General features: G+C 55.5%; 7 protein-coding genes across 7 annotated transcripts in view; 4 read left to right on the top strand and 3 right to left on the bottom strand.

Moving 5' to 3' along the window:
* Window positions 1-3,038, bottom strand: part of GUITHDRAFT_105085 (hypothetical protein) — a gene marked incomplete at both ends in the record, with an annotated part of 4,706 nt that extends 1,668 nt beyond the window's left edge. The window contains 3 exons of the mRNA XM_005835923.1: window positions 127-417; window positions 467-1,765; window positions 1,821-3,038. Coding sequence (XP_005835980.1) covers window positions 127-417; window positions 467-1,765; window positions 1,821-3,038 — 2,808 coding nt within the window. The remainder of the gene's footprint in view (window positions 1-126; window positions 418-466; window positions 1,766-1,820) is intronic.
* A 370-nt stretch (window positions 3,039-3,408) lies between these two features.
* On the top strand, window positions 3,409-5,979 carry GUITHDRAFT_162213 (hypothetical protein; the record flags this gene model as incomplete). The annotated part of the gene is made up of 14 exons (XM_005835922.1): window positions 3,409-3,489; window positions 3,618-3,725; window positions 3,777-3,865; window positions 3,925-4,009; window positions 4,061-4,109; window positions 4,160-4,221; window positions 4,435-4,491; window positions 4,534-4,577; window positions 4,804-4,888; window positions 5,071-5,124; window positions 5,266-5,328; window positions 5,378-5,482; window positions 5,617-5,694; window positions 5,744-5,979. The coding sequence occupies 14 exons, from the start codon at window positions 3,409-3,411 to the stop codon at window positions 5,765-5,767; spliced, it is 984 nt and encodes a 327-aa protein (XP_005835979.1). The 3' UTR covers window positions 5,768-5,979.
* A 61-nt stretch (window positions 5,980-6,040) lies between these two features.
* On the bottom strand, window positions 6,041-9,018 carry GUITHDRAFT_162212 (hypothetical protein; the record flags this gene model as incomplete). Its single annotated transcript, XM_005835921.1, has 5 exons — window positions 9,008-9,018; window positions 8,093-8,561; window positions 7,906-8,044; window positions 6,292-7,844; window positions 6,041-6,169 (listed from the first exon to the last, which is right to left on the bottom strand). The coding sequence occupies exons 2-5, from the start codon at window positions 8,525-8,527 to the stop codon at window positions 6,041-6,043; spliced, it is 2,256 nt and encodes a 751-aa protein (XP_005835978.1). The 5' UTR covers window positions 8,528-8,561; window positions 9,008-9,018.
* A 1,542-nt stretch (window positions 9,019-10,560) lies between these two features.
* On the top strand, window positions 10,561-11,492 carry GUITHDRAFT_151578 (hypothetical protein). The gene is made up of 2 exons (XM_005835920.1): window positions 10,561-10,646; window positions 10,780-11,492. Exons 1-2 carry the CDS (start codon window positions 10,572-10,574, stop codon window positions 10,960-10,962), a joined length of 258 nt encoding a protein of 85 aa, XP_005835977.1. The 5' UTR covers window positions 10,561-10,571; the 3' UTR covers window positions 10,963-11,492.
* Window positions 11,493-13,448: 1,956 nt separating this feature from the next.
* On the top strand, window positions 13,449-14,242 carry GUITHDRAFT_151577 (hypothetical protein). The gene is made up of 2 exons (XM_005835919.1): window positions 13,449-13,467; window positions 13,518-14,242. Exon 2 carries the CDS (start codon window positions 13,628-13,630, stop codon window positions 14,156-14,158), a length of 531 nt encoding a protein of 176 aa, XP_005835976.1. The 5' UTR covers window positions 13,449-13,467; window positions 13,518-13,627; the 3' UTR covers window positions 14,159-14,242.
* Window positions 14,243-14,745: 503 nt separating this feature from the next.
* GUITHDRAFT_68316 (hypothetical protein) lies at window positions 14,746-15,951 on the bottom strand (the record flags this gene model as incomplete). The annotated part of the gene is made up of 2 exons (XM_005835918.1): window positions 14,746-15,049; window positions 15,425-15,951. Coding segments are annotated over 2 exons (831 nt in total), but the record flags the coding sequence as incomplete, so codon positions are not given.
* A 1,165-nt stretch (window positions 15,952-17,116) lies between these two features.
* Window positions 17,117-19,210, top strand: GUITHDRAFT_105080 (hypothetical protein; the record flags this gene model as incomplete). The annotated part of the gene is made up of 14 exons (XM_005835917.1): window positions 17,117-17,233; window positions 17,281-17,327; window positions 17,376-17,433; window positions 17,479-17,576; window positions 17,624-17,816; window positions 17,869-18,104; window positions 18,152-18,374; window positions 18,423-18,506; window positions 18,554-18,609; window positions 18,639-18,699; window positions 18,753-18,872; window positions 18,917-18,966; window positions 19,015-19,104; window positions 19,156-19,210. 14 exons carry the CDS (start codon window positions 17,117-17,119, stop codon window positions 19,208-19,210), a joined length of 1,488 nt encoding a protein of 495 aa, XP_005835974.1.
* Between the last annotated feature and the right edge of the window lie 843 nt (window positions 19,211-20,053).

Below are 20,053 nucleotides of genomic sequence, written 5' to 3'. Positions count from 1 at the left end.
CCTCCTTCCTTCCTACTACTACCCTTCCCTTCCCTTCCTCCCTTCCCTTTCCCCTTTCCCCTTCCCTTCCCTCCCCTTCCCCTCTTATTACCCCCCCCCCCCCCCCCCTCCCTTCCTCGTCCTCACCTGGTAGTTGCAGATCGCCCTAGGAATCCCATCCATCGGCGTCTTGTGCTCCAGGTGGAGGTGGGAGCCTGAGACGCTGTAGGTGTACACGAAGCCAGAGGACGCATGCTTTTCGCCCATCCTCAGCCCCACACTCGTTCCAACCAGGACCAGGTGTTCTCCGTTGGCTCCAACACTCGAGCACAAGCTCAACGCTGCCTCGTCGTCGCTGTAGTTGATGATCTGCCTGCTCACTAGACTGTCCATGTCGATGACGCGGAGGGAGGACGCCCAACATCCGTTGCCTGCCCGCTGAACAAGAATAACCGTCAGCACATGACCGTACCCAGACATGCATTACCTGAACTCCAAACATCTCGTAAGAAAGCTTGTCGGCCTCTCCATCCTGGCCCTCCATGTCAACCTTATTGGCTCCGTCTTGCAGCGCCTTGTTCGCGTCGGTGTTGTGATCCGACTCGATCACCATCATCATGGTCGTGCCCTTGATAGGAGCGCACTGCCTCGGAGTGTGTGCCAGCTTGGCAGTTGCCTGACTGAAGATTTCTCCAACTCGTTCAAGGCTGAGGATCCTGAGGGAGCCTTGGGAGATGCAAACGAAACCTTCAGGGCACTGCTGCGAGCTGAAGTTCCATGCGAAGTCGAGCATGTCGTAGGAGAGAGGATCAAGGCACTGCTTGCCCTGGTGGTGGTAGGCGAGCCAAGAGCGGGAGGAAAGTGCCAGCAGGGCTTCTTTTTCTTGCACCTTCACTCTCACCAGCTTGACGGGGTTGGAGCCCAACGAACGGGTCCGAAACTCCTGAGATATCTCTCCCGTCTCGGCATTGAAGCTCATGCGCATGAGCACGCCGTTTTCGAGGCCCACGTACAAGAAGAATACGCTCCTCCCGGGTTCCCTGCTACTCCGCGAGTAGCTCTGGAGGAGGGCGATGGAGGAAGGGCGCGCCTGAAGTACCTGCCTGCCCACAACAGAACTGAAAGAGGAGGCGTCAAGGGACACCACACACAGGAACCATGCATTGTCCATGAAGGCGCCCATGATGGCAAACTTGCCAAGCGTCTGAGATGCCGACAACGGAGTCACCTCGACCGCACAGACCTCCTGGGCATTGATGTTGATCTTCCCCTTCTCCCTCAGAGTCCCCGTCCCCTCCATTTCTAGGTAGGATGTGACTCCGTCGGTCTGCGTCACCAGCATCTGCTGTTCGTTGTTGACGGACAGGATGACAGGGTTCGAGCTGGCGAAGGGGCTGGGGATGTTCTTCCCTCCCTTCATCACCTGGATCCCGTTGGTATGCACCTGGATCATACAGTCTCCCATGGTAGCGATCGAGATTGACTTGGCATGCGGCAGCAGCCCATGGTTCGCAACCGCCTCCACCGTCTCTCCGATGGACAGCACGAGGGTCTGAACGCTGCTGTGGGCAAGGGACACCACGATGTAACGATCGTGCGGGTCGGTCGAGTTCGCCTTTAGCGTCCAGACGGCCACAGGGACAGTGGGGAGCTGCGAGATGGCCATCTCAACGACGGAGAGGCCATGCCGAAGAACCCGGATGGAGGACCTCGGGCCTTTTCCGCACAGTGTGAACACTTGGAAGTTACCCTCGGAGTAAAGGTCCATCACCTTCATCCCAACGATCTGCGAGGGAACGAGTCAGGCAGAGCGAACGAGAGCAAGACAAACAGGGACGCACAGGAGACAACGACTCGATCTCTTCCACAACCCTGAAGTACTGCAGGTTGTGCGGCAGGAAGTTCGGGATGTCAATGTTCTCGTCATCGAACTGGACGCTGGTCAACCCGATCGTCGAGGTTACCTGGCCGACCTCCGACGCGGAGAAGCTGAACAGGATGTGATTCCCGAACTCCGAGCACAGCAGGAGGTACTGGTCCCTCACGATGATCATCGACTGGGCAACAGGGACTGTGTCGAGGTACTCGATGCCCAGCACATGGTCCTGCGTGCATCGTAGCGAGACAGTGATCTTGTACAGGTCGCCGATGTCGTTCTGCGCGATGAAGATCGAGAGGTCGTCCTGGATCCCCATCAACACGTAGCTTGTGATTATGACCGACTGCTCCAGAGGAAGCATGCTCCGACGCGGGATGAGGAGGACGATTTCTTCCGCGTCCGGGGACTTGAGCGCTATCTTGTTCTCGGCGCAGATCAGGACCCCGAACAAGCCGGAGAGGTGGTTGTAGACTGGTATCAGCAGGTTGGAAGAGTTGTCGATGAAGTCGTTGTACCTCACTTCCAACGAGTTGTTGGCCATATCGACCTCGTACAGGCACACCCTCCGGCTGGACACGACCGGATCTTGGAACTCATCGTTGGGGTTGTCAACGTAATCCACCTCGATCGATGCGAACATGGGAGGCAGTTCTTCCCGCCTGTCCAAGGAGGTGATGTGTACGAAGACTCGTTGAGGAGACGAGCTCTTGATCGGGGGAGGAAGCACCACCTGATTCGCGTCATCGAGTTGTACTTGGAAACCGATCAGGTTCTTCTCGAGGGATCCGATCACGAGCGCTCGCCCGTACATGTCGGCTGCAAGATGCTGGCCAGGAACCATCCTCCGACATCCTGACTTCCCATAAGTCTCCAGGTAGACCCTCTCGAACTGATTCATGACATGGTTGTACTCGATTATGGCCAGCTTGCCTGAGTCGGACGTTAGGAAGACGCAGTCCTTGTCATATCCTGGCAGTCGAGATGCAGCCATGGCTCTCACGATCGCAAAACACTCCATGTTGCAGAGCGAAAGAATCCTGCCCTGCTCATCCACCTGCAACAACTCGATGGCCCTGCCATGAGCGACGACTATCTCATGATTGCCGCACCCAGTGAAGTTTCCGCGGACGGCGAAGGTGATGGCAGATGGCCGTTGAAGCGTCAATGAATAGAGATGCATGATAGGGTTTTGTTCCTGTGATCAACTTCTCTGCAATGCCAGCGGATCGCTCCTATTCCTTCAAGATCCCCTGCTTTGCCCCTCCTTGAAACCGCCGACCCTCCACAACCAGTACTTCTGGCGCAAGCTTCTATCAGGAACACACACTCCCTAGCGCCTCATCGCGCTCTCTCAACCATCCCTCCCCGCCGCGTACTCTCCCGCCTCCTCTTCCCGCCTCCTCCTCGCGCTCTTCCTTCCCATTCCCTGCCCATCACGCGCTTCCTCTCTGTCCGCGCCCTTCCCGTGTTCCCCTCATCCCCACTTTGACCAAAACCCTCATCTCCTCTCTGACCATCATCTCCCTCATATCCTCCGAGCCGTCAACAACATGGCGGAGGAGGAGCGTGCGGTGGGGGAGGGCGAGGGGCTCCGAGGGGCATGGCGGGAGGCTGAACATCTGCTTCCTTTGGTAAGATATGCTGTGATGCAAGCTGCGAGCGCTTCCTTCCCTTCCTCTCTGCGTCCTTGAAACCTCCTCCCTCTGTCCTTGTCCTCGGAGCTACTTCGATGGGTTTGGGAGCTGACCCTGCGCACCAGGACGAGGTGGTCAGGAAGGAGGTGTGGGAGGGAAGCATCCCGATCAGAGTCGAATTAGCACGTCAAGATGTCTCCACGTTCGAGGCGCCGATGCCGTTCTATGTGCAGGTCCTGTTCCTTGATTCCTCCTCCCCCCTCCCCTGACCCTCCCTGCAACAGGCTCCAAGGATGGGGTACTTCCCCCTCGTACTGGGACAAGCAAAAGCTTACTTCCAGAACTATGTGCCAGCAGTATGCTGCAACGACAGGTTCCTTCCTCGCAGCGCTGCGGTCAGCGTGACGCGCGATGACCCTTGGAGCTCTACAGGGAGATGTGGCTGGAGCACAAGGGGAACGCGCTCAAGTGGCATCTACCGACAGGGGTGCTGTTTGACCTGCATGCTCATGGAGAGGTGAGCTCCTGCTGGGTCTCCTCTCCTCCTCTGCGCCTCATGGAAGAGCAGGACTTGCCCTGGCATCTAACGCTGCATTTCTCGGGGGTGGAGACGAAGGGTAGGGGTGCGGGCGGTTGGGAGACTATGATCGTGTGACCTATGATGCAGGCTTGTTGCCTTACGAGGGAGACGTGTCCTTGAGAAGACACTTCCGACAAACCTTGAAACAGGTCCTTCTGCCCCTGCCCCTGCCCCTGCTAACCTCCTTCTGCTCCTGCTCCTGCTCCTGCTCCTCTACCTCGTCCTGCTGCTGCATTGACGTTGCCTCTCCGCCTGACAAGTGCAGCTACCACGCTTGACTATATTGCTCCACTTTCTCTTTCCCTGCTCCTCTCTCCATTTCATCGTACTACAGCCCATCGTCCATCTTGACCGCATGGCAGGCAACGTCTTTGAGGTATGGGAGTTGTAAACGAGTCAACAATCTGTCAGTGGCGCAAGTTAGCAGATGCTACTGCTTGTGTTCCGCTCATGTTTGACAGATGGAGCAACTGTGGAGCTCCTTGCAAGAGAACAAGTTCGAGAGGTTTCCATCCTCGTCTTCCCTACCCCCTCAAACATTTAAGCACCTCGTCCTCCTCCTGAAGTGATTCAACATTCCTGTTCTTAGTACCCCCCCCTCCTCTACTTTCTCTTTCTTCCATTTCCAGCCTCCTTTTTCCTTCCCGCCTCCTCCGCTTCTCATCCCCTTCCCTTCTTCCTCCTGCTTCCTTCCTTTCCCGCTTCGCCTGCTGACTTGATGTTTTCTGCAGCTTCACGTCTGTCAATAGCGAGCTTCTCAAACTCTCAACTCCGGGGCCCTCGGGCCTCACGGAGATCAAACGACTTCCGTTGCGGGTAACAACAACAATCTCCTTCCTCCTCATCGTCCTTTCTTTTTCCGCCTCCTGCATCTCCTCTTTCCACCTTTCTTTGTCCCCTCCCCTCCGATGTCAACCACCTCCTCCTCTTCTGCTTTCTTGTCGTCATTATCCTTCTGCTTCTGGCACCAGCAGCACGAGGCTTAGTTCTCGTCGCAGATTTATCTTCCTCATTTGCCATCGCCAATCCAGCAGCCGTTCACTCCCTTCAAGGTTGCCTACTGAAAACAAGGAGGAGGAGGAAGGGAAGAAGAGGGAAAAAGACGAGGAGGACGAGGAGGACGAGGAGGAGGAGAAGGAGGAGATCTCAGAAGAGGAAGAGGAGGAGGAGGAGGAGGATGACTTTGCTTGCAGGATGATGGTCATCTGACAACCTTGCATGATGTTTTGCTACAGATCCTTCCAGGTCTCTTCGAGGTGAGCTGATCGTGTCTCTACCTGTTTCCTTGACCTGCCTCTTCCCTAGACGACTCGCCTGTCGTTTGCCAAGACACAAGAAGAAGAGGGAGAGGATGCTGGCGATGATCAGAGACCGACAGTCCTTGTGCAGGGGATCTCGCCGCCGCTACAGGTCAAGAGGAGGAAAGAGAGGAGAGGAGGCCGAGGAGGCATGGAAACACGGGATGAAGTGGTCTTGAAGGGGCAGGGGCACAAGAAGGAGAGCGAATCAATTTGGAGAAAGTCTGACTTGCGCTCCTTCTGCAGACTCCTGTCCTCTGGCTCTGCCAGCAACTAGCAGGAGCTGATACCTTCCTCTACATCTGCGTTATTCCCAAGTCCAAGGTGACTTTTCGTTCCTCCCCTCCCTCCCCTCACATCCTGTGCGCTGCAGGATCAAGAGGTGTTTGCTAGTTAGTAGGGCAGTAGTGCGGAAGATAGTGAAGGTTGAGACAAGTTTGAGATTGTAAAGGGTGAAAGTAGATTAGCAGGAGGACTTGAGGGGGTTGGAAGGCGACGCCGGAGACAGGAAGGAGAAGCGAGGAAGTCCCAGGTGACTTTTCGAAAGGGGAGGAGAAACCAGGAGCTTGGTGTATACAGAAGGAATGTAAGAAAGAATTCATTTCCATCAAGGGGTATCTTAACGGGGAGCAATCCCTCCCTTCCCCTTCCACTGCCCTCCTCCTCCTCCTCAGAATCTTCCGAAGCAGTTGCATAGGGTTGGCTCCTTGGTGTCTGCTGCTGGCGATTTGAGCTTCGCCAACTCATCTCTGAGCGTAGAGAGTTCGAACTGGTTCTGAAGGAGCGCCTCCCGCATTTCCTGTGAGCTAAACGTTCAGAACAGAGATAGAAAAAGAAGAGGAGGAGGCAAGGAAGGGTGTTGGAAGAGCGCAAGGGATGAAAGGAGGATGACATCGGATGTCATGGAGACTTGCTGCATACCTTGGCCTTGAGACAAGTCTCGTTCGCCATGAGGTCTATGTCATCCCTGGATGACTGCTGCTCCAAGGAAGCATTCAATTCTGCCACACCGTCCTCCTCCTCCTTCCGAGCCTCTGGGTCACTGTCCAGACCCTTGATCTCCACGTCTTTGACCTCGACAGTTGGTCGGTCCTGCTGTCTCTTTCTATCTCGATCCTCCTTGGCCTCGGTGGGAAGGTTCTTGTCCTTGATGGGAGCAACTCCAAGCTCTGTAGAGCTGTTACGGTTCAACGAGTTCCACGTCACCACGGAAGGGAACGAGGAGAACTTGTGCAAGTGAATAACTCGCGGAGGGAACCAGGACACCACGGAAGGAAGCGCGCGGAAGTCCGTGGGAGCAGGAGAAGCCAGGGCCTGGGAGGCCTCCTCCTTATCAGCCATCCACTCCTGGTCAACCTTGGGCAACTTCAGCTCCACTTTTGTCTCAATGACGGCCGGCTTCGGCGCCTGGAGCCTCGTTGTGTCCTCCCAGTTCTTGTGCTGTGCCTTGTGATGGCGCGGAGATTGCGACCTCCTTGCCTGCTCGCGACTCATCCTGTTGCCTTCGATGATGATGGTGGCTTTCTCCCCGCAAACGTAACGATACATCCTCTCGATGGCCTTCATCGCGATCTTGTTGGTCTTCTCCAGCTCCAGGGTCTCGTCCATGAGGACGTTCTTCTTGTTCACCAGGTTATGTACTTCGCTGTTGTTCATCTCGAACTCCTCCTTGAGCCTCTTCACCTCCTTTTCATGCTCCTCCCGAGAGAATTCAATCACCTCCAGGAGCTCGTTGATCTTCTTGTTCAGCTCGTCCTGCTTCGCCTGCGACTCAGCTGTGATCGACCCGATGTGATCTTTCAAGATCTCCAGGTCGGTGCTGTACTCTTCAGTCCGCCTGCACTCGTCCGCGAGCTGCTTCTTCGTGGTCTCTAGCTGCTCCACGAGCTGAGCATCAAGCCCTGCAGACTCTTTGAAGATTTCAATCTCCTGATCCCTCTCAGCTACTTGAGTCCTCAACTGTTCCTTCTCAGCCAGCAGGCTGCTCTCTCGCTCCTTGGCAGCGCCCAGCTCGAGCTCTAGAGCTTCTACCTTGGACTTGAGGGAGTCCAGCTCGACCATGCCGTTGGTTGCGAGGTCCTTCTCTGTGTCAAGCTTCTCTCTCAACGAAGAGAGCTCCGACTCCAAGCTTTCGATCCTCGAACTCTTCTCCCGAATCTCCGACTGCAGCTCCTTCTTCAGGTTGTCCTGCTCTTGCGAATGGGTACTCTTCGAATCCGTTATCTGGTTCAGCAGCTCCTCGTTCTGCTTCGATAGAATGCTGTTCGACATCTGCTGTCCCTCCAGCGCCTTCTGGATCTCATCGATATGCAAAGACAAGCCTTCCACACGCTTTCTGTATTGCTCATGAATCACTTCGAAATTCTTCTCGAGGCTCGCGAGCCTGCTCGAGGAATTTTCTTGCAGCCTGTTTGCATATTGGCTCAGCTCGTTCAAATGTTGACTTTCCGATGCTGACATCTTGGACCAGAGATCTAACAACAGACCGGTCAGGTACTCAAGAAGCATGTCAAACCCGTCAGCAAAGGAACATACCGATGATCTTGGTCATGGTCTTGGCCCTTTCGTCCTCTTTCTGATGGCCGGTCTTGATCTGAGTGAACAGCTCGAAGATCTGTCGTTTGTCAGCGATGGTCTCAGAGGCCATCCTCGTCAACGTGATCTCTACAGAGGCCTTGAGATGCATGTCAGTCTACACAAAATCAAAGTCGAGCTCCTTCACCTCGCCTCCTCTCTTGACCTTGAGCGTCACAACCGATCCCGGCTCATCGGTTCCCACCAGGTGAGTTGTAATGTCGTCGTTGTTTACAGCCACCCCATCGATTTCTTCGATGACATCTCCTCTTGCCAACTTGCCGCAAGAGTGAGCTGGACCTCCGATCACCATCTCATCGATGTTGCATCCCAACAGGCCGAGTCCCAATGTCGCCTTGTGCGCATGCGCTTCGTCCGACACGCTGTCGATGGCCTTGGGCTTGAATCCTTCAGCGAGCTCTTTCTGCAAGCCTCCGATCACAGACTTGCACTCCTCTATCGCTTGCAAGACAGCTGAATTCTTGGGATCTTCGTCAAAGTTCCCCGAGTCCGGACGGGCAGGTGTCGATGCACTTGACATGATATCCGGCTTGTTTGCAAAGTTGTCGAGGGAGACTTGCATGTGGCTCACAGACAGATGCTGTACATACCAAGCTCTGAGGAGAAGGCGATTGGTCAGAAAGAGCTTCAGAACTATACAGAACAAGATATGTCTTGGAGCAACAAACCACCTTTATCAGCGTACCGCACCCCTCCAAAATCTTTGTGGAGTGGTGAACATGATATAACAGAAGAAAGGCAAGGGCAACAATCGGTTTTCATGCAAGCAGATCAAATATCTGAGATGCATTGTTTCAATGCTGAAATGAGATGAACATCTCGTATGGTCAACTTAGCGAGTTCGGCATGAAAGGAGAGGTAGTCTAGCAAGATAAAATGGGTGAGCACGGAAGGCAGGTGATGCCCTGAATTTCACAGAGCCATGAGACAATGAATCAAGGAACAAGGAGGAAAGGATGGATGATCTGAAAGAAAGGAAAGGCAAAAATAGAGCATGCGGAGCGGGAGAAGCTGGCAGTCGCAAATTTCAGGATCTTCTTGCCATTGCGGTCGCAGGGCCCAATTGGAACCAGGTGGTGGTGGGGGTCGATTTTGTAATTGCAGAAGGTGGAGGGGTAGGGGTCTCAGTTGAAGGGGTGGGGGTGTACTTTTTCAGTTGCTCAAGGGGTAGGGGTGAGTGTTTGGTCGATTGGGTGGGTACAAGTAGAAGGTAAGGGGTGGGGTGGAACGGACCATCTTCGAATGAAGGGTATTTCACATATGAAAAAAGATTCGACAGAGGGGTGGGTATGCCTGCTTATGTAAAAGGGTGGTCTGAAGATAGATCAAGGGTAGGGTAGTAACAATGAGTGGAAACTCTGCCGTACGACAAAAATGGGGGTAGGTGGTACCCTAATCAGCCCATCGGCTTGTGGGGGAGGGTTGTGGGGTGGTGGTGATAAGTATTCGCTACCCCCTCAATGCAATGTATTTTGCGAGGTAGGGGTCCACATCCTATTTTGGTATGCCCGAGGTCGGTAGTAGGCTGAGGTGGGGTTATTAGGCGAGTTGACACCAAAAGTGGGTAGGGTAGTCGATGAAGTTGGACGGTGGTGGTACCACCTTGGGCTTCGAGTCCAGCTTTCAAGGTAAACGGTGGGGTACAATGAAAATTGAGGGGGTAGGGTGGAACGGAATGTGGTAGGGGGTGGAACTCGTATGAGGTACTTCACATTGTGGAAGAATGGTGGGTACTTGAATATCCATGGTAGGGGTCATTGTGTGACAGCATTTTGATCCCTAGGACCCTGTCCTAGCACGTATATGAAAAAGCTCTGCCAGGAATTGTCCTCGAAGATAGGGGTGATTCTTCCAGTGATGGGTGGGTACAGACCCGTCGCCATAGATGACACCGGTGGAAACTCCTAGTAGAACTACCTGGGGTGGTAGACCCTTGATGACACCTTTGGAGGTCTTTTGACAGGGGTGGGGTGGTTTTTTCTGGGGTAGGGGTCTGAAGAGTAAAACAATTGTAACGATCAATGTAACGTACATGAAAATAACGGAGAAAAACGGAGAGTATAACCTTTTGTAACTGCCATTGAAGGGGCAATGCCGTATATAGATGCGTCATGCGGGGCATGCTGCCCCAATGGCGCGGGACATGCTGCCTGATCCATCCCATTCATTCACATCCTCCGTTCTCATCCTTGTTCTTCCCCTCCTCCATCCTTCCCCTCCTCCATCCTTGCTCTCCTCGTTTGTCGCTCCCTCCTACCTCCTCCCTAAGATGGTTCCTCTCCTTTCCTTTCCCCCGCACCACCCTAAATCCTCACTCTTGATACCTCCCTCTCTATGACTCGAGCATTGATCACATAACTTCTTCTCTTCCTTGCTGCTGTCATTGCATACTGCCACGATCCTGATCACTCATTGTTTTCCGGTCCCGACAACCTTCCACACTACCGTCATGTAGCATTTCTAGACTTTGTGATTGGTGTCGTTCACATCCGCGCGCATCTCCGTGCCCGCGCGCGTGTCAGTAGCAGAAGTTTCCTCGATCCATCATAGACGCTCAATCTTCAATCTCTATCCCATGATGACACCATGCTCTGCAGGTTGATACCATGTACAGCGACCTCCTCCCAGTCACGCTGGGTTACCAAGATGGCTACAAGAAGGGCTACAAAGAAGGATTCAAGGTCCCCTCTTTTCCCTCTTCGTTCTTGTTTTGCCTGTCTCCTCCTGCTCTTGTGGATTTCCCGTTCGATGCCTTACTCCTCTGCCTTACACCTCCTTTGTTATGTTCCTCATCTCACCGTCGATCGTTCACAGACCTCCCTGGGCTTCAAGTCTGGTTATGAAGCTGGCATCGAGCTGGCAAAGAAACGTGCTTTAGAATCCACCTACACTTCTCCTGTCCTCCCCTCTGTTGCCACTCAGCTCGTTCCTTCTCCCGTTCAGCCTGTTCCTACCCAGCTCGTAGCTCAAGCCCCGCTGTATCAGCCAAGGGCGTAAGCGTGAAGCTTTGAGGAGGTTCACAGGATGAAGGGCTACGGGGCTATTCCAACTGAGTCTGGGGGAGAGCCTGGCTGGGGCTCGAGCAAGAGGGAGGAAGCGAGTGGTGAGCAAGTGTTCAAACGCCGGACTGCCATCGCAGCGGCTTTGTTTGCCTTCCTCTCCCTCCTCTTGTACGTCGTCGTGAAGCTGAACCCGGAGAGCTCTCGAGAACAAAGCAAGGATGCTGACCGGGTGGACGTCCTCGAGCACACACTGTATGCTCTCCAGCACTTCTGGCCGAGCAGAAAGCATGACAGGGATGACTTTGCCCAGCCAGCAGATGCCAGCGTGATGTTGTCAAGCTACTGTTGCGATGAGTCGATCTGTAGCAAGTACGCCCTAGCTGCCTGCAAATCTCGCAGGGACAAGCAGCGCAGAGAAGACAAGGAGTCTGCGGAGATAGAATCCTACCTCGACAGCGCAGACTCCAGCTCCCCCCCAGCAGTTGTTGACCACCCTGGCGCGTCAGGTGCCGCATCGGCCATGGGGCTGCAGTACGCGGGGAGCCAGGGGTCGACAAGGAGCTACTACGGGATGCAGCGCGACAGGGCCTTGAAGGCCTTGGCCGCTAAAGAGAGTTCCGACGCTCCAGCTCCTACGGTTGGGCTGATCAAGAGGAGGTCTGCGCGGCATGAAGGAGCACTCAAGGCGGCCGAGGCTTTCGGGCTGCACTTGGCGAACGTGCCGGGAGGAGGGTCTGACGGGTCCCGTGAAGCTCAGCCTGTTGCCATGGCAGCTCGACGACAGAGGACGCAGAGTCTACTGCAGGAGGGGAGCGCTGGGTCGAGCTCGCCCGTCGGCCTCCGGAGGGAGGATAGCGTCTTCTTTGCCCCGATCAACCTCGCGTCCAACGCGATCTCAAAGGTGTGGAAGAGCGTGCAGAGAAGCGACGGGAGGCAGTCGGAGGGCGCGGGGGCGCAGGGGATGCTGCATGCGTCCTCGTACCCGACGACTGTGAGCGGCTACTACCATCCTCTCTCCGGCATGGTGACGGACATTAAGAGCCGAGGGACGACAAGTGGAGGGGAGCTGGAGACTTCTGCTTCGCTGGATGTGGCGGGGCAGCGAGTGACTCCGCTCGGCACGAGGACGTACAACGTCGGCAACATCTTCCCTTCGCCGGCAACGGCTCCTCCTGCCTCCGAGGACAACGGATACGGTGTGTACAGTGCGCCCAACGGTTGGGAGGACGGGAGTGCACAAGGGATTATGAGCATCCGAGTCGGGACGCCTTGTGGGGTCTTCGATAGCTATCCCTGTGAAGTGAAGCCAGAGGTTCACCTCACAGTTGAGGTGTTCTGCCCTCCGTACAAGGCGCCAGCTCATGGTAGCGTCTGGTACAACGGGACAAGGTACTGGACTGTGACAAGCAAGGAGAAGGAACATAAGATGTGGAAGATGGGAGCAAAGGAGGTGCCGATAGCTCAGGATGGAGATATTCCTGCCGGCGAGCAGGTTCGGATCGAGTGCGACATCCACTACCGGCCGAGCTCTCGGGGCTCCATCACCCCGCGCTGCCTCGACTCGGGGAGTTGGGAGGAGGGGAAAGTCTGCGAGCCGATCATGTGCGATGCCTACGTGGCTCCGCTGCATGGGGTCGCCGTCCCGGCTCGTCCTGTCATGGCAGGGCAGCAGGTTGAGATCATCTGCGACGAGGGTTACGAGGAGTACTACGGCGATGAAGAGGAGGAGGATGTCGCCCCCGTTTCTCAGCTCGTCAAGCAAGACCCTTGGTGGGACTTCAGCTCGTGGTTTGCTGGGCCCAACCAGGGGAAGAAGGGGAACTTGATCTCGATGCAGGCAGGCCCGCAGACGGCGTCTCAGGCCGTGATGGCATTGAACGGGAAGGTGAAGGAGGGGAGCGGGAAGCAGCTCAGAAGGTCGCTCTCGAAGTCGCTGAACGAGGTAGACAAGAAGCTGAAGAAGCTGAAGAAGGAGAAAGAGGCGCTGAAGCATCGCGACCTCCTCTCTCAGCAGATCACCAAGATGAGCAGGATGGATGTTGACAGGATGGTGGAGGCGTTTGTGAGGGGAGGAGACGCTCCTGCACGCCCGATCGTCGCCCTGTCTGCAGGAGCAGCGGCAGCGAGCGAGCTCGTGTCGGAAGAAAGAAAGGCAGGACGTCAGTCGTCGAGGAAGCTGCTGTCGGTGAAGCCGGAGAGGTTCAAGAAGTTCCCGGTCTGCCTGGACTCGGGCAAGTTCCAGCAGGGCATCCTTTGCCGGTCGAAACCCCGTCCGGTTATCCGAGCCCCCCCTGGGCCCAAGGGAGAGGAGAGGTTCGGATCCTTCGGGGGCAGGATCGCCCCTCCCCGAGGCACCTACATCGTCCCTCTCATCTGCCCCTCCTACATCGCGCCTGACCATGGGAGCGTCTGGTACAAGGGGCAGGAGTACAAGATCGCCACGGCATCGGGCATCCATGCCACGGAGAAGGTGAAGATCACCTGCCATAAGCACTTCAAGTACGCTCCTCCTCCCACCTAGATCTCCCCCACCTGACGCCCACCGCAGGCCCAGCAGGATCGGCAGTGACGAGCCGCAGTGCCTCATGAACGGGCAGTGGGAGGTAGGGAAGACTTGCGAGCCCATCTACTGCGCCGACTACGGGGAGGTCAAGAACGGCATGGTCAGCACGCACGACTACGTCCGAGCAGGGACGAGGGTGCAGATCACCTGCCACAGGTGGTACCAGCCAGCTGGGCTCGAGTCGGGGGGCCGCACAGACCCCATGTGCCTGGACTCTGGGCAGTTCGAGCAGGGGGTAGTCTGTGTGCCGAAGCCTTGCCCGGTCGACTCGCACGACTGCCCGCAGCAGGGAGTGGTGACGTCAGAAGGGATACAGCCGCACGTGTCCAAGGCGCAGGAGAGAGACTACGAGCAGCAGCTGCAGGTGCCGATGCAGCACGACTACAACCCCAACGTGTTCGACCAGGAGCCGCGTCCTTACTCCCTCGACATCCCTCTGGATGGGGAGGACACGCTGCTGCGGCCCGTGGACTCTCGTCGGGTGAAGTGGAGAGACACGACAAGGAGCTGGACCAAGTGGGACGACGCTCCCAACTCGTGGGACGATTCCTCGGGGCAGTGGTACGCTGACGAGCGGTCCCCTGGAGCTGGAGCAGGACAGTACGTGGAAGAGGGAGACGGGAAGTAGGCAAGGTGTTCAATGAAGACAGGAGGTGAGGAAGTGAGAGAGTCCTGCTTTACAAACCACAGAATACATACAAGGATTCCTTCCAGAGCTCCTTACCACCATACTTCCATCAACATCCCAAACATAATAATGCTGTCCTGCTCCACGGACCAACCCTGCTTCAGCCAGGCGTCAAAACAGAAACGGTCAGGAGGGCAAGCTTGTCCCATAGGCTTGCAGGAGTGAAGGTGCAAGTTAGCGGGCATGGAGATTGTCTGCAGGTGAAGAGCAGCAGGGAATGCAAGAGAGAGGATGCTGTGAATGTGACAGGCCCTCGAGTTCCTTGGGTGCGAGAAATTGACATTGAGATGGAGATGTTGATGTCCGTTGTGAGAGTGAAGAAGGCCTGATGCTATGAAAGCAAAGACAAGAGGCCACAGCAGCAACCTGAGGATCGCAACGACGAATCTTGGAGCTGTAGTCATATGAAGCCTTCGTCTCTTCTTCACCCAGTGCTCCTCGTCCTTTTCCTCGAGTCTTCCAGGGTCCAATTCAACCCCAGTCCTTTCTTCGCTCTCCTACTCAGCCCTGCCGCATAACGACCGTGCTCAATACTGCGGTATCTTTGATGAGATAAGCTGATGAGCGTAGGAAGCAGAGTGCTGGTTGCCGGTGATTGTAATGATCCTGTGGTTGGTTCCTGGTACGAACTCTCCTTTCTGCGACACTCTTATCTGCGCTCCACTCGCCTCCATCATCTCCCGGATCACCGATCCCCCTTTCCCCAGCAGGGCTGGGACCACCTCGTCAGGGACGTGTACAGTGTACGTAACTGTTGGGTTCGAGATGTTGGAAGTCCTTGGTATCCCCCCTCCCATCCCTCCCATCCCTCCCATCCCTCCCATCCCGCTTCTTCCTCCTGTTCCTGGCAGGCCGGGGCTGTCACTCGGAGGTAAACTATCCTGCATCCCGAAGGAGCGTCCATAGGGAGCATCGAGCGACTGTCCGTTGGGAGGGAAATTGTCGTATCCTTGCTGACCATAAGGGGCTCCGTAACCTCCCATGCCCATGCCCATACCCATACCCATGCCCATGCCCATTCCCATGCCCATGCCCATGCCGGTCGGCGCCATGTACGGATCCGGCTGTTGACCTTTGAATTGATTCATATCATAAGAGTCCATCCTTGGCATCGAAGACATGCCCATCCCTCCATCCATTCTCCCCGAGTTCCCACCCCCTCCACTGCCTCCATACATCCCCATACCTCCATGCATTGCGTTCGACACCCTACTGTACTGTGTCGAGATGTTGGTGTATCCTGCAGCTCCTTCCTCCAGCACTTTCTCCATCACCATCTCCATAGCTCTCTTCGCATTCGCCAGCTTCCCATCGCAAGTCAACACTCTCTCATCCAGTCCCGGTATCTTCGTGTCCTTGGAGTTGAGCTTCATCTTAGCGCCGCTCTCTTCGATCATGTGCTTGATGTTCTCTCCCCCCTTCCCGATGATCACACCAGACGTCTTCTCCGGCACCAGCATTGTGATCACCACGTCCTTAGTCGCAGGGTCCACGGGATTCTCCTCCCCTGTATGATTGTTCTCCAGCAGCTCCGTGATGATGGCCTTGGCTCCCATCATGACCGCTTCAGTCGTCCCTGTTATCAGCAGCACGCGATCCTGTGTCCCGGGAAAGAAATCGTTGTTGTTCGAGATCCGAATTTTGCACCCTGTACGGCTCTGGACGCTCTGGATGGTGGAGCCGGATTTGCCGATGACTGTGCCGGCATCTTTGTTCGACACAAGAAGCTGCACAAGGAGGGTTCAGAGGAGCAGAGAGAGATCTCGCAAGGATCAAACCTTGATGGCCGACCTGTCAGACTCGTACACATGCTGTCGCTTGCTCCTATCAACATCCCCCTCCACTTCCGTCTCAAGCTGTCGCTTCTTTCCGAAATTCTCCCCTGCAAGCCAAGGAAGGTCAGACGACTCCCCACACCACATTCGAAACTTGCTGGGGAATCGAACAATGTAAAAATCGAGCACGTCCACTCTGCTAACTGTATCGTTTCAACCTGCCCTTCGACTCTGTCCTCAACCAGCAAAGCGCTATTGTCGCTCCCGCGGATCCACCACTGAGCACTCGCCACTAGATCCTTCCATGCATGTGTATCGTCTCATTCATCACCTACAGCATACTGTCTCCTCCCGCCAGCCGCCTTCCTTCCTTTCTCCTTCACTCCCTTTCTCCTGTCCTCTCCTGTCCTCTCCTGTCCTCTCCTGTCCTCTCCTGTCCTCTCCTGTCCTCTCCTGTCCTCTCCTGTCCTCTCCTCCTGTATTCTCACTATCGTCTCTACCTCTTTTCATCCTCCATCTCCTCCATTTCCTTCCCTTCTCCCTCCTCTCCCTTACCGCCTGCGACGATTCCCGCCATCGCACGAGGACCGCGGCAAATCCCTCGGCTTCACTGTGTTGGTTTGACTACCCCTTCTTTCCCCAGTTTGTACCCCTGCATTGCTGACTACCCCAACACCTGGGGGGTGGACCCCGATATATTGTAACCGTCGTCAGTACCAGCGGAGTGTAACGGAGAAACGTTCTGTAACCGTTGTGTTCGAAACTGGGAGACTGGCGGGAACGAGCTCCTGAGGGCATGGCACCGTGGGGGAAGCGAGAACAGAGGAGAGGAGGAGAGGAGGAGAGGAGGGAGGGAGGGGGAGAGGGAGAGGGAGAGGGAGGGTGTGAAGGAGAGGGAGAGGGGATCAAGAGATCTGAAGAAGAGCCATATCTCAACGAGGAGAGGAGGCAGGAGAAGTTCGGTTTCGTAGTGACGTACCTGGAATCGTTGACTTGCATCCTGGACTTGCCGTGTCGTCGGTGAGCAGCATAATGCGTCAGATAGACAAGAAAAGTCTCTAGCTAGATCTGAACGTGTGTAACAAGTCACTCCGAGTACCAGAGAGGTTGTAAGTCTGCATCAATGTGCCTCGATCGATCAAGTTTGTTCTGTATCGACGATCTGCTGACTTGTACCTGCGGTAGACCCACCATGCATAACGAGATCAAGTTAGCCACACAGAGGCTGAAGGGCATCCAGGTGAGACTATCTCCGACCCGCACGCGCGTCTCAACTCAACATGGCAGATTGAGTGCAACGTTCCAATCGACAAGATCAACGCGAGAGTGGAGAAGTAGAAGCTGCTGATGACTCTGACATGCTGCAGTCTCACTTGCTCCAGGTCTTTCTGTCACTTAGTGTCCTCCCAAGACCAGCAGGAGACGTCAGATGTCTCTACGGTATGCTCTCGTTATGTTTGTTGGCTCATGTAATGAATGGAGCAGGGCGAGAAGGCTGTGATCTACAACGCCATCCCTCGCAATGTCGACCAGTCTCTTGTGTTGGAGCCGAAGCCGACGAGGCCTCACGATGCTCAAAGATTGTGAGCACCGTCTGCTTGTGCGCTCTGTCTTATCTTTCCGTGTTCAGATCCATGTTCCTAGAACAAACTCGCCTGCGAGTTGAAGAGCATCGCAGAAGTGCCGGGCAGAACAGGAGCCTGAATGAGAGAGCAGTGTGTCGCGATTTCCCATGGCGGCAGTCTACTGATGCTCGACAGTCTGTGGATGAGAAGATGAAGAGGAGGCTCGCGCAGAGTTACAACCTGATCCCCTACCCAGTGGTGACTGAGTTTGAAGCAAAAGTGCAGCGACTTTGATGACGTCGTGGGTCAGGTTGCGAACAAGAAGAGGACGAGAGCGTGCAAGAGCATGAACCTTGAGTGCTTCGCGGACTGCGGGAGCAGATGCCAGGAGGAGGATCATCACAGGTCAGCCGCTCAGATCGCCAAGGGCCTGGTAGAATCTCAGAAGGCTACGCGGCCGCCCGATGACGATGAGACGCAGGGCACGGAGGTTTACAACGACCTTGAGAGCTCGATGAAGGCCAGGAACTCGCTCCTGATGCACACGTGAGCAGTTTTCGTCGTCTCCTGACGAGCCCTTAGCATTTGCTCAGGAGAATCGTGGAGAACTCGTCGTCCTCCATGTGGCAGTCGGACGACACGAAGAAGTCCTGTACCGAGCAGGAGGTGGGGGCTGAAGGGCAGGAGGCAGACGTCTCCAACGACTCGATGCTGGTGGACAAGCCAGCCAACGAGACTGGAGAGCTCAGTCTGAATCACTCGCACGTGCAAGGAGAGAAGCTGGTGAACCTCTTGGAGGAGAACGAGAGGAGGGCGGTAAGAGGAGTGCGAGAGAGGCTCGCCGGGCCCTGAGCCCTCCGGCAGATGTATAGGAAGATCCAGAAGGCGCTGATGGAGGGCGAGCGGAAGCGGGCCCAGGAGTTTCGCAGCCAGAGAGAGAAAGCTCAGGTAGGGGGGGAGGAGGGGGGAGCGTGACTGACATGGATGGCTGGAAGGCGACGGAGAAGAAGGAGCTGGAAATTCAGAGGAAAAGGCGAGGCCCTGCTGGACAGTGAGCGGCCGAAGCTGACAGGTTGGCAGAGCTGAGATGCTGAAGACCAAACTGCACGAGCAGGAGATGGCGGAGATGGCACGGCAGAAGGTCTGTCACTCCCTCCTCCTCCTCCATGTGGGCCTGTGAGACTTGCGCTGCAGGACATTCAGGCAAGCATGGAAGCGAGGATCAGTGCAGAACGAGACATGGAGGCAAAGCTGCTGGCTGCTAGACGCCAGCAGGTCGAGGCGGAACGGTTCATGGACGCGCTCCGCTGCCAGGTGACTCGTCGCCTTCCTGGTAGAGGCTCATCAGGTCCCCCCAGCACGTGCTCGACCTGCCAAAGTCTCTGCGAAACAAGTACATGGACATGCCGTGAGTCGAAGCTCGCCATTGCTGATGTGTCTGAGGGAGCGACGGCAGGTTGTGCCCGTGCCTGCCGCCAAGGACGATGAACGACAAGAGGGTCTGGCTGTGTGCATGCAACTGCACCCTCCGAAACAACATGAAAGCGTGAGGCTCTCGCGCAGGAGGAGGAGGGAAAGTCTGACAGACTGCGCGCAGGTACCATCGTATGGTTCTCAACTTGTGCCAGTCCGCCGAATCGAATCGATTGTGAACGTGCGAGTTTGAACGTGTCCTCTACTACAAACTTTGTAGTTTATTCTCAGTGCACTCTCAGCTAGGCAGTGTTACGTTAATGTATGTGTTGTGTCTCAGATTACAATCTCAATTTACATGAATGCGCTCAACCCTTGGAACTCGTCGACTAGTCGCGTGCTGGAAACGTCATGGAGCGTGTGGCTGTCGAGGCTGCATGATGTAGACGTGCTTCACGATGTCGCTGCCTCAGGATCTCACCAGCTGCCTCAAGCATAAGAGCCTCACCTGTCCAGCATGTTGTTCGAGTTGGGCAAGGCGGCGAGGGCCTGGCAGCAGTAAGCAGGAGCTGACGTTTGACCCGACTACCTTGATGACTGCAGAGACTGGGACAGAGTATCCCTCCGGCGCTTGGAGCAAGATGGGCTTGTTATATCTGAAGGAGAGGGAGAGGGAGAGGAAGAGGGAGGGGGAGGGGGACCCAGGAGAAATTGTAGAATCACTTCATTCTCTGTGAATTTGTATGATTCTTGTGCAGGTGCAAGAAGACATTGCATGGGAAAGCCCATACGGAGTGTTGACCGTATACGAACGAAGAATTCGCATGCAAGACGACGATGGGGGAGGAGGGGGCCCGGACGGAAACGGCGGAGGGGGCGGTGGAGGAAACTCTGACGATTATCCCCCACTCGTTGGAGGATTGAAGAAGTGGGAAGCCTACTTACAACTTTTGCACGGAGCTGACATGTTCGAAACAGGAGGGCAAAGTGTCAGGTGGCATGTGGTTGGATCTCCCTTGGGGATTTTAGCAGCGTTGTTGTGTTTCCATTTGATTCACGAACGAAGACTTGCTGGCTCATCA

The sequence above is a fragment of the Guillardia theta genome (assembly GCF_000315625.1).
Source record: "Guillardia theta CCMP2712 unplaced genomic scaffold GUITHscaffold_19, whole genome shotgun sequence".
Taxonomy (NCBI): Eukaryota; class Cryptophyceae; order Pyrenomonadales; family Geminigeraceae; genus Guillardia; species Guillardia theta.
Note: the sequence above shows the minus strand (reverse complement) of the source record. Positions and strands in the feature narration are given on the sequence as shown.

Bases quoted from the DNA above. Each gene is read 5' to 3' on its own strand.
- GUITHDRAFT_151577 (XM_005835919.1), top strand. From the start codon at position 13,628: ATGGTCAGCACGCACGACTACGTCCGAGCAGGGACGAGGGTGCAGATC.
- GUITHDRAFT_151578 (XM_005835920.1), top strand. From the start codon at position 10,572: ATGTACAGCGACCTCCTCCCAGTCACGCTGGGTTACCAAGATGGCTAC. The intron at 10,647-10,779 runs GTCCCCTCTTTT...GATCGTTCACAG, and splicing joins GCTACAAAGAAGGATTCAAG to ACCTCCCTGGGCTTCAAGTC.